At 42.0% G+C, this 12,794-nt stretch overlaps 1 protein-coding gene across 4 annotated transcripts in view; it reads right to left on the reverse strand.

The window, feature by feature from the left end:
• The window catches only part of trak2 (trafficking protein, kinesin binding 2), a 76,179-nt gene that overhangs the window by 13,930 nt on the left and 49,455 nt on the right, over positions 1 to 12,794 (reverse strand). For all 4 annotated transcript variants that reach the window (XM_078551527.1, XM_078551525.1, XM_078551528.1 and 1 more), the window contains 6 exons: positions 9,797 to 9,875; positions 7,680 to 7,810; positions 7,461 to 7,535; positions 5,307 to 5,441; positions 2,061 to 2,137; positions 1,214 to 1,414 (listed from right to left, as the gene is read on the reverse strand). In XM_078551527.1, coding sequence (XP_078407653.1) covers positions 1,214 to 1,414; positions 2,061 to 2,137; positions 5,307 to 5,441; positions 7,461 to 7,535; positions 7,680 to 7,810; positions 9,797 to 9,875 — 698 coding nt within the window. The remainder of the gene's footprint in view (positions 1 to 1,213; positions 1,415 to 2,060; positions 2,138 to 5,306; positions 5,442 to 7,460; positions 7,536 to 7,679; positions 7,811 to 9,796; positions 9,876 to 12,794) is intronic.

The following is a 12,794-nucleotide window of genomic DNA, read 5'->3' on the forward strand; positions in this document are numbered from 1 at the left end:
TGTATAGTTGTGGGTGAAGGAGTATTGTAATATAGTTCATCTTTTCTTGTTTAACAAATGTTTTATGCTTTTGTTAAAAGTTCATTAGCTGACTCTGGTGACTCTGTTCAATAGCCCCTTTCCATGTATCTAGATAAACAAATAAAAGTTAGGATCTATCAAGCTGGGTTCCACCCTGGGATCAGGCTTGTCTAGGGATAAGCTCAGCTGGGGTTCATAACAGAAGGATGTGCTGATAGGGCGAGATGAAGTAGGATGGATGGAGGCTTGTGTAGAGAATAAACACTGGCTAGACCAATTGGGCCAAATGGCCTGTTTCTGTGCTGTACATTCCAATGACACATTTCAAGCCAGAAGCCATTTTGCATATTAATCCACTGACAGACCTCAGGCGGTGTATGTGTATATTGTTTTTTGTTTAAGTGAGCGAGTGATTATTTTTAATGCATCCTGTACAGGAGTTCACCCTTCCCTGTTGATTACATCTGTCATGTAGATGCCATTACTTTATTAATGTGGATTCATTTCTATCTGCCACACTGAGCCAATTGGGTCAGATTGGTGCCAGCAGTATTCTGTTCCGGCTGGGGTAGATTCGGGATCTGCCTCCTTGCCGTACCCATGGTGGAGATTGTGGCGTTGTGGGTTGGACCTGCCTTCAGGCAGGGAACTGAAGAAGGAAAAAAGAGTCTGCTTACATTATCTTTGGAAATGGAATGTTGGGGTTTATGGCAAGGGGAATGGAATATAAAAGTAGGGAAGTTTTACTGCAACTGTACAGGGCCTTGGTGAGACCACATCTGGAATACTGTGTACAGCTTTTGTCTCCTTATTTGAAAAAAAGATAATTGTGTTAGCAGTTCAGGGGAGGTTCACTCGACTCACTCCTGGGATGAGGGGCTTATCTTATGAAGAAAGGAAGAATAGGTTGGGCCCATTCCCTTTGGAGTTTAGAAGAACGAGGGGTGATATTATTGAAACATACAAGTTTCTGAGGGGACTTGATAAAGTAGATACCAGGAGGATGTTTCCCTTTGTTGGGGAGACTAGATAGACATGGGATTCAAGGGTTGGGGGTGGTGGGGGGGAGGTGGGAGCAGATAGGAAAATGCTGAAACACAAAAACATAAAAAAGCCATCCATGTATGTTTCCCCTTTTTCCATCCTGCCCCTTAATTTTGGCCATCAGCCAAAAGTGTTATCGGCTACTTACCAGTGGGCAACACGTTCACTTGCAGAAATATTCGACACTTTCGTATCAGTTGGTCCCATAACAGATTGGTGGGGTTTCACTGTCATGACAACCGATGAGTAACCAGATCCCGGGATAGATCCTGGGGGGGATGCCAGCTTGTGGGATTGTATGGTTTCATTGATGCTTCTGACGGTATGGAAAACCCGTTTGTGTTGATTCCTGAGGTAAAAACATAATAAAAGGGAACGTATTAGTGCATTGGGACACTTGCCCTTGCTTGGTGCATGGCAAGGGGGAAGTGGGTGTAGGAGGGAGAGAAGAGAAGGAAAGTTAATTAGTTAACTTTACTTAATGTTAAAATTAGAGCTTGACATACAGGGGTGATGCCAGGAAGCACTTCTTCTGACAACAGGGGTGATGCCAGGAAGCACTTCTTCTGACAACAGGGGTGATGCCAGGAAGCACTTCTTCTGACAACAGGGGTGATGCCAGGAAGCACTTCTTCTGACAAAAGGAAGTGAAAATTTGGAACTCTTTCCCCCAAAAGTTATTGAGGAAGTCAACTGAATATTTAAAAACTGATATTGGTATACTTTTGTTATGTGAGGACATTAAAAAAATATGGAAACAAGGATGGAGTTAAGATACAGATCAGTATTATCTAACTGAATGGTGGAACAGATTTGAGGGGCTGAATGACCTACTCTTGTTCCTATGTTTCGGGGACAAGGAGTGGTGGGGAAGAAGAATCATTCTCTTTGATTTCTGAAGCTGACATGTTCCAGTCAGACAGAACTTTTGCTTTTCAAAACACAGCAGGAACAAAAATGAAAGTGTCGAGAGGAGATGAGCCATTTCTGTTTACCTTTGGTCTTGAATGGTAGATTCTTCCAGATTTAGTTCCCTGCGCATGCTTCCCTCAATCTCAGCTGCCAAGGAATCCTGCAAAGATATCAGATTTTATTGTCAGTTTCCAAAACTATTATAAAATTTAAAAAGCTATATTAGCTGCAGGAACAGTAAATATGTAAGTAGATCCATCACTAATATCAAAATCTTATAATAATGTATGGTCTGACTTTAGACAAGTTACCAAGTCATCACAATGATAGGGGATTGTGGTCAACTTGCTACAAAGTTGATGACCTGATAATTCATTGACAAAAGTATAATAGAACAACTTCAACCAAAGTAATTGGGTTTGCATTTTCCCTTTAGAGTGAAGGAACTGAGAACCGTTCTACCATCACAGCAAGACCCTTTGCCAATACTCTATTTCAATCCCCTGTGCCACATTTGTTAAATTATCCTCTTCCATGCATCACTGTACTCAATCCCACAATGCTTTATTTTAAATTTAATTTTAATTTTAAAATTTAAAATTTAAATTTAAAAAATAAAAAGAATTTTAAAATTCTCACCCTCATTTTAAAATCCCTCTATGGCCTGCCCCCTTTCTATCTCTAACCTTTTCCAACCCTGCAAGTCTCAGATCTTTGCACTGCTAAACATTCCCAATTTTCTTTGCTCCACCTTTGGCAGCCATGTCTTCAGCTGTTTAGATCCCAAACTCTGGAATTTCCTCCCAATTCCTCTCTCTCTCCTGCTGTAAGAGACTTCTTAAAACCGAACTCTCTGACCAGGTTCTTGTCCTAACTGCTCATCAAATTTTACGCTAATATGGTTTTATTTTGTTAAAAATTTTACAACTCAGGTAGCCAGGCAGTGAAGGATAGGACTGGAACCTTGTCTTCATACACTCATAAGCTTTTATTCAGAGACACACATTACACAGTATGTACCTCCAATCTATCAATCACAGTTTCAGCCTCTTCCTATGTTTCTGAGAACAGGTCAACCCGAGGTAAGGCTGATCACCGGAATACAAGTAAACACCCAATTGACATACAATTAACACAACATGCTAAAAAATATGCAGGTTGTTGCTGTTTCTTCTTCCAATTAACTGAGCAGAGCCGGTAGCCTCTCCCAGGCTGTACACAATGCCAGTGTTATACGAATGGTGCCAATTGACACACACTTTTTTTGTCTGCTTGATGTTTTATTCTGTCTGCTTAGCTCACTGAACTTACCATATTGGTGAATCACAAAAGTTATTGCCGTACCAAGCTCTTGAGTACACCTGGATCCAAGTTCACCTAATAATGTATTAACATTACTGGGGAACAACGTAGTATTGCAGTTAGCACACTTCACCCAGATGCTGAGAGGATGTTTCCCTTGGCTGGAGAGTTTAAAACTAGAGGTCTTATTCTTAGAAGGGGTCTGCCATTTAGCATTGAGATGAGGGAAAATGTCTTCACTCAGCAGGTTGTGAATTTTTGGAATTTGTCTCCCCAGAGGACTGTTGATGTATATTCAAAACTGAAATTGAGAGATTCTTGGATATATAGGAATCGAGGGATGAAGGGAAACGGCTGGAAAATGGAGCTGATTTAGAAGATCAGCCACGATCTTACTGAACGGTAGAGCAGGCTCAATGGGATAGATGACTTACTCATATTCCTATTTCTTATGCTCCAGTGAATCTGAATCTAGCTTGGATTGATTAGATGACAGCCTCCACTATGTGCCGGTTGTAAGGTACCTGGATGAAATTAGTTTGGGAGAGTCTCAATCCAATTCCCACCAATTTAAAATTCCAATGAATTGAAGTAACCTAAACAGGAATATACTCCCAACAATGCCATTAATTCTTCTGAGTAAATGTAGAGCTGGCAGAAGAATCCAAATATTTTTTTACAATAGTGCATGCAAAACAGAGGTTCAAAAATAATTAGGAACAAAAAGGTGTTGAAAGTTGAGGTACCACACATTAAGGTAGAGGTTTAATATGGCTGTGTTGGAGCAATAACAGTCAGCACCAAGTTACAAGGGCACAAGTTCAATCAATCCTTGAATTCCTGACTGTAGCCACTTTGCTTTGGAAATATGGCAAGAGGGGAATCATACAGCATAGGAGGTCATCAATTGGCTTATAGTGCCTATGCTGGCTCTCAGTTATCCATGTGCCTCATCCTTTACCCATAACCAGGCAAATCTTTCCTTTACAAGTACATTTCCAATTCTCTTTTGAAAGTTGCTATTAAACTTACTTCCACAACCCATTCAGGCACTGCAATCCATATAACAACTCACTGCATAAAAATATTGCTTCTTGTTTTACCCCAGGATTTTTTTTTTGTTGCTAATTATCTTAAATCTCTGTGCTCGCTAACCTGTATTGGCTCCAGGTCCAGCAATGCTTCCATTTTAAAATTCACAGCCTTCTTTTCAAATCCTCCACGGCCTAGTCCCACCCTCAGATGCAGATCTGACTCTAGGTGCAGAGGTCTCTGAATTCTCTGCACTCCTTCAATTCTGAGCTCTTTCGCATTCCTGATTTTAATCACTCTGCTCTTGGCAGCAGTTCCTTCATATGTCTAGAGTCTCAAGCTCCGCAATTTCCTTCCTGAAACGCCATATCTCTAACTTTCTATTCTCCTTCAAGATGCTCCTCTTTGTCTAAGCTATTGGCCTGTTGTCTTACTAGTTCACGTGAGTTGTGCGTCAATTTCTGTTTGATAATGCTCTTGTGAAGTGCCTTGGAATGTTTCACTGTGATGAAGGTAACATAGGGCAAGTTGTTGTTGTTATCCATGTCCTCCGGTTATTAAACCTCCTGCCTGTGGAAGCAGTGACCTCCTACCTACTCTATCAAAACCAGTCATGGATTTGAACGCCTCTTATTAAATTTCCTCTTTACCCTCTCTGTTCTAAGGAGAACAATTCCAGCTTCTCCAGTCTCTCCAAAACTGAAGTCCCTCATCTTAGATACCATTTTATCAAATCTCCTTTGCATCCACTACAAGGCAGATGCTTCATTTTTTCTGATGGGAAGGATGAAAGAGAATGGAGATGGAGTAAAAGGGGAAGAGGAGAGAAAACACAAATGGAGAATCAATCTGAGATAACTGCTATACACCTAGGGCTGGTGCGTAAGCCATTAGTGGCAAGCTGGAAAGCTTGCCCAACCCTCTTGCTCTGCTGAACAGTGGAATTTTAATATGGGACAGTAAAAAAAATTGGATTGGATATCACTTCTTCGTACCATTGGGAACATGCTGTAGGACTGGGGCCGCTGAAGTGAGGATGTTGTTGATTTGTTCCGTAATTCTTTTACTTCCTCCTGGGATTCATGCAACATTCCCAAACACTCAGCATTCCGATCTTGTACTTCTAGCAGCTGCAGTGAAGAGGAAAAAGATTAAAAATGGTCAGAAACGCACAGACCTCCCATCAAACTGGGGAATCAACATATTCTGCCACATCAATCAACACCACCCACCTTCCTTTCCCAGCACATGCATGCATGTACAGTTGCGACTGATAGGGTACAAAACTTGTTTTATGACATTATAGATGGGGAGTGCCATCCACAGCCCACATTTAGGTAAAATCCTGAAGAATTTATTGATCAGGGACCTGTATCTTGCCAGCTATAGTGTTAGCTGTGACTGAGTGGACAGCACTCTTGCCACTGAGTCGGAAGCTTGTGTGGCTAAAGCCCACTCCAGAGACTGGAACACAAAAATCGAGGCTGAAGCTCGAGCGCAGTGCTGAGGGAGTGCTGCACTGTTGGGAGCTGCCATCTTTCGAGTCAGCTATTATACAGAAGGCCCAGGATGTCCTCTCAGATGGATGGTAAAGATCCCATGGCACTATTTTGAAGAAAAACACAGGAGTATGGGCCAATATTTATCTCAATTATCATAAAAAAAACAAATTAACTGGTCATTATTGCATTGTTGTTTGTGGGAGCTTGCTGCGTGCAAATTGGCCCAAAAGTGTTTAATTGGCTGCAAAGAGCTTTGGGAAGCCCTGAGGTTATGAAAGCTGTTACAGGAATGCAATTTTTTCTTGCAATGAGCTCCAGAGGTCTCCTTTATGTACTACACTGGAAGGTTCTCAATTAAGGCAGTGCAATCAAAGTTGGCACTACATTAATTTAATGAGACATGATACAGGAGTGTGTATGTGGTTTATATTATTGATTAAAAATAGAATAATATACACTGAAAGAGCCACAGTACTTAGGCTATTGCAGTGAGATATGTGTTTTCTATTTGATGGTTATGTCCCTCTATTTTAAACCCAATTTCATGCTGCACTTGAGGTTAGTTGCTGAGCCCTATGCCAATGCTGCTTTGAATTGGCAGCTCAGTGATGGACAACAGCTAGCTGGAAATGGCATTCCTTCCCTTTGGAGAAACACGTATCCACTGTGCTCTCTTCCATGAGCAACAGACAGCAAAGGAAACCTGCGTCCCACCACTCTACACAAGCTGAGGCTGTTACACTTCGAGAGGTAATCATTTGTAGACATATAACTAACTAGCTGATGAGCTACAAGATCAAGAGACAACCCTTTTAGTTATTACACAAAAACAGGTCATTTGGCCCAACAAGTCTATCCTGATGTTTGTGCTCCACTCAAACCTCTGGCCATCCTACTTCACCTAACCCAACCAATCAGCATTTCCTTCCATTCCTTTGCCCTCGTGTTTATCTAGCCTCCCCTTAAATGCATCTATGCTATTTACTTCAACTACTCCCTAAGGTAGAAAGTTCCATATTCTAACCACTGAGAACTTGCTCCTGAATTCTTTGTTGGATTTATTGGTGACCATCTTATATTTATGCCCCATAGTTCTGGACTCCCCAACAAATTGTAACATCTTTTCTACATCTATCCTATCAACACTTTCATAGTTTTAAGGACTTCTAATACTCCTCAACCTTCTCTTTAGAAAAGAGCCTCAGCCTCTTCAGTCTTTCCTGATGCACCTTCTTAGTTCTGGTCTCATCCATGTGAATCATTTTCACACCTCTGGCACTGCTTGTATATCCATTCAGTAATATGAAGTTATAAAATTTATCTTTACCTGGATAGAACTGGAGATATCATTAATTATACCCATTAAATGCCTGATAGAGGATTAGTTGGCTTGATTAGATAGCAATAGTTTTTTTCCTACCGTAACCAAATCCTAGTGTACACAAGAGCGTAAGCAAAATCTGCCCATAATGGTGCACCAAATGGACCCTGCCACTAAGATAGACATGGGAAATGGAAAGGTCCCACTGCCACACAGGAATTGCTCATGAGGTTAGAGCTGACAGTATGCGCAGACCTTAACCATCACAAGAAACACACTATCATAAGAATGAAAGCTAGCATAGGGTTAAAAAGTAAAATACTCACCTCTGCTGTAAGCTGTCTTTGGGCATCTTTGGAGGCTTGCAGATGTTGTTTAAGTTCTTCTTTTTCAATAGCACACTAGGAAAAGAAATACCAAGGCCCATGACAGGTTTGGAAGAAAAGCGAAACCTAAGGAGCTGACAGGTAAGGCTTCCATGTCAGCCTTGGTTATATATTTTGACAGGAATTCTGTGCCACAGATCACCCCCTTTTCACACTTACCTCTTTGACTTTAAGCTGAAGCTCCACAATTTGACTGAGCAAGTTAGTAATCTCCTCCTGGTGACGTACAATGTCTTCGTTCTTTCTGGAGAGTTCATCTGCCAGGTTGGAAATCTGAATATTTGTTTCTTCTTCAAAGAAGAGAGAAATGGGAGGGTCAGGTGAGTTAAGAGGAGAAAGAAATAGTGAATGCATGGACATGGTAGGTCATCTTAATCAACAGGAATTCTGCGGGGATACAGCACATATTATCATAGTGGCTTCTTCCGACAGCACCGCCCAAATCTGTGACTCCTACCACCTAGAAGAACAAGTGTAGCAGGTGCATAGGAACACCGCCTCCTCCAAATCTCACATAATCCTGACTTGGACATATATCACTGTTGTTGGGTCAAATTACTGAAGCTCGCAACCTAACAGCGATGTCAGAGTGCCTTCACCATGCAGACAGCTGTAGTTCAAGGCAGCCCATCACCACCTTCAAGGGGCAATTAGGGATGAGCAATAAATGATGGCCTTGTTAGCAACGCCACATCAAAAAAATGAATAAGAAAAATTAATATCATACAATTTCAAGTTTTCATGACATGGATAACGAATGGCACAACCTTCGCACCTCTGGCGCTATGGTCCAAGTGGATCAGTGTTAATTGATATCATCTCCAACATAGAGCCAATGCAGCTCAGAACAAAACCTTATTTATAATGCCACACTGTGGTCACACATGCCCCACTAGTACTATGTTCTGAATTTGGAATATATTTCACTTTGGGTACACAGGATTCACAACTGAACTTGCCATCTTGCCTTCGTGAATTACCATATTCTCAGTGCATAAAATAGCAGGGAATGCACAGCACAAGTAATTGGAAAAGCTCCTTTGCATTGCACTGGACTGCAGCACTGGGGCTTAGCAGAAACAGGCTTGAAATGCTTGCTCCAAAAAGTCGTTTGGCACAAATGGCTCCTATTTTCAAACTTAGCGCAAGTGCAAAATCAAATCTCTCACTTTGACACAAATGAAATCTGCCTTTTGTGGGACTTGTGTTTGTATTTTCTTGCGACCTCCACTTTTGAAGACTCTTGCTGAAACATGGTTCAAGAGCAACAGTCCCCTAAAACTTCAGCCGTTTGATAAATATTGGCAAGCTTTTTATTTTACTGTTCATCCTTGGGATAGGGGTGTCACTAGCAAGGCCAGCACTCATTGACCATCCCAGGTTCCCATCAAGAAGGTGATGGGCTTTCTTCTTGAGCTCTAGTCCATGTGGTAAAGGTGCTCCTTCAATGCTAGGTAGGGGAGCTCCTCGATTTTCAACCAGTGATGAAGGGACAGGTGATACATGTCCAAGTTGAGATACGTTTGACTTGAAAGTGAACTTGGATGTGATGGTATTCCCATGCGCCGGCTGGCCTTGTTCTTCTAGGTGGAAGTGTTAGTGGGTTTGGGAGGACGTGAGCACAAAATCCTGGCTGGCACTCCAGTGCAGTACTGAGTGTGCGCTGCCCTGTTAGAGGTACTGTCAAATGAGATGTTAAACCAAAGCCTCATCTGCTTCCTCAGGTGGGTGCAAAAGATCTCATAGTATTATTTCAAAGAAGAGCAGGGAGTATAACAGTGACTACCCTGCTAAAGTACTTAACAAAAATAAAATTAAAAATACCTGGAAAAACTCAGCAGGTCTGGCAGCATCTGCGGAGGGGAACACAGTTAACGTTTCGAGTCCATATGGCTCTTCAACAGAACTAAGTAAAAATAGAAGAGGTGAAATATAAGCTGGTTTAAGGGGGGGTGGGACAGGTAGAGCTGGATAGAGGGCCAGTCCCACCCCTCCCACCCTTTAAACCAGCTTATATTTCACCTCTCTTCTATTTTTACTTAGTTCTGTTGAAGAGTCATATGGACTCGAAATGTTAACTGTGTTCCTCTCCGCAGATGCTGCCAGACCTTCTGAGTTTTTCCAGGTATTTTTATTTTTGTTTTGGATTTCCAGCATCCGCAGTTTTTTGCTTTTATCTTACTGCTAAAGCACTTCATTGACTGACATTGGGTGTATTGAGGTTGTGAAAGACATTATAGAAATGCAAGTATTTCGTTTCTTTTATGTATACTTACTTAACTCCTTCACACAGTCATTGACCAACTGCTGTTCCTTCTCTTCATAGTTGATAGTTTCTGTCTTCAGGTGACAAGCCTTTGCAATGAAGGAACATAGAGAGGCAATGAGACTAAGTAAGGACATTTACAGATTCTTTCTACACATCACCACACTGCATTTAAGTGAGAGGTGGCACATGCAGGACTACAATTCAGTGACGGGTAACTTGCAATCTGGATGTTGGAAAATCACCACAGAATGAAACAAATGCAAATGTCACGTTGTAAGCAAATATTACATTTACTTGTATGAAACTGAGAACAGGGCTTCGGCAGCGTGTATCTCTTTTCGGCAATATTCAAGTTCTGCACTCCCAAGTGATTTTGTATTGTAATTTAGAATAGACTTGTACGTTTGTGCAAAAGATTTATGAATACGGCATATAGCACATAGCCGCAGGTAAAGCTCCTACTTTATCCCAATGATGTGCCTTTACACCGTCTACCTTGCAAAAGCAAATCCCCACCCAGCCTGCTGGTGTGGATTTTCCCATTTCCCTCCCTAACCAGATTAGCAGCCTGGGCGCCAGGTAGCGCAACCTAGATTAGCAGCCTGGGCACCAGGTAGCGCAACCTAGATTAGCAGCGGGGACGCCAGGTAGTGCGGCCTAGATTAGCAGCCTGGGCGCCAGTACTTCATTGGCTGACATCGGGGCACCCAATTTGTAGCAGTTTTTCCCCTTAGACTCACAGCTGCTTGAAAAACAGGCAGGACTTTATGTACATTTAACAGCAGATACATTAAGAAAGAGGGGATTTTTACTGCATCGAATTAGATGGAATTTAAACCCAGGTCAATACATTAGTCTGTGTGGCCTTTCATCCCAGCCTGATCCTCAACCTTACCATTTAAGAGGTGTACTATTAATGACAAATGACAAGCTTTGCATTTGGTACAGTCATCCAATAAGTTAAAGAGATAAGCCTAAATGTTTATTAGCAGCATAACTAATCAAACATTGGTTTTATGATGTGCTTTAAATTTTAGTTCCAGGAAAACAGGTTAAAAATTATAGATGCAATATGGAACAGTCATTAACCTTGACCAGAACTTTAGTCACTATCAGGTCTGTTAAGAATTACATCAAGGGTCCCACAGACTGGCACCAAATAAAATCTCAAAAAGAGCAGTGAGATGAATGTCATGAGAAAGGATTGACGTGACCAGATGGAAAATTTGTCCTAGTTTCACAAATAAAGTCTTGTGAATCATGAGGTCACATGACCTAGCACCCATGCTGCTAATCTAAATCAGGCTACCTGGCGCCCAGGCTGCTAACCTAGGTCGCGCTACCTGGCGCCCAGGCTGCTAACCTAGGTCGCGCTACCTGGCGCCCAGGCTGCTAACCTAGGTCGCGCTACCTGGCGCCCAGGCTGCTAACCTAGGTCGCGCTACCTGGCGCCCAGGCTGCTAACCTAGGTCGCGCTACCTGGCGCCCAGGCTGCTAACCTAGGTCGCGCTACCTGGCGCCCAGGCTGCTAACCTAGGTCGCACTACCTGGCGCCCAGGCTGCTAACCTAGGCCGCGCTACCAAGTGCCTACACTGTTATGAAAGGTCACGCTATCTGCCACCCAGGCTTTTCATCTAACTAATTCATTGTGGCATGGAATAAGCAATAATTTGATTTCACTATTTAGATAGCATTACATCACAACATTGAATGAAACCATAACCTCAATAAAAGACAGAAATAAAATACTGCGGATGTTGAAATCTGAAAATAAACACAGAAGGAACTGGAAATACTCAGCAGGCATGTGCGGAGAGGGGAGCAGAGTCAACATTGCAGGTTAATGGCCCTTCAGCAGAACTCCAATACTTGAAGTGGAATAGGAAAAGAGAAACCAAAATCACTAGCAAGTAAAATTGTGGTTGCATTTTCAAGGCTACCAAGATTTATTGGTTTACAATTGGTTGTGCAACCACTTCAGGTTCACTTAATGTTAAAGCTCTCCAAACCTCATAACCATAGCCTTATGACAGACCCGTAAAACTGTTTACCCTCTAATAGTATATGTTATTTAGTTCACAGGCAGGAATCCAAGAATTGAATGAGTCATGGGTATTTTCACTGAGGCACTAAACCTGAGGCACCGCCCAATTGTTAGTGGGATTCAACCAGTCTTACCTTCCTATTCCAACTTTTGCAATGGGGATGTTGTACATTTATCCAAACATTATGGGGTGTGGTTGCACCATTCACACTGTGAAAAAAAACAAAACTGTACCTTGTGCGAAAAAAAATACAGTGAACACTGGTTACTGTTACCTGATGGTGCAGCATGGACTGAACAGGTAGGACACAAGGTCAAGTCCCAAAATCTGCTTTGAGTTCCCAGTTTGTGTTGTAATGACAAAGAGGTGCTGAGCGGAAGCCAAGCCCCTCTTGTCAGAATAAATTAGAGCAGGAATAGGTCATTCAGCCCTTTGAGCCAGTTCTACAGTTCAATACAATTATAACTTATCTTCTATCTCAGCTCCTCCTCCTTGCATTATCCCCATTCCTCGATTCCCCTTGTATCCAAAAAATATCCACCTCTGTCTTGAATACACTCAACAACTCAGCATCTACAGCCCTGTGGGGCAGGAAATTCCAAAGATTCACAACCTTTTGAGTGAAGAAATTTCTCCCATTTGTCCTAAAAGGCGACTCCTTACTCTGAGACTATGACCCCCAAGTTCTATGCTCCTTAGCCAGGGGAAACAGCCTCTCAGCATCTACCATTTTGAGTTCACTTCTCATTCTTCTAAACTGTAGGGAACATAGGCCTAGTCTATGATTATATTTCAAGAAGTACTCCATTGGCTTTGAAGCACTTTGGAATTTCCTTAGGTCATGAAAGGTGCTATAGAAATGCAAATCTTTCTCCATAAAATTTTCTAAGCAAATCACCAGTGACACTTGCTTGGAATTGTTGGATTCTCATGTTTTCCATCACTCTACCCAGGAGAAA

This window comes from Cetorhinus maximus, chromosome 11, assembly GCF_964194155.1.
Source record: "Cetorhinus maximus chromosome 11, sCetMax3.hap1.1, whole genome shotgun sequence".
Classification (NCBI taxonomy): Eukaryota; Metazoa; Chordata; class Chondrichthyes; order Lamniformes; family Cetorhinidae; genus Cetorhinus; species Cetorhinus maximus.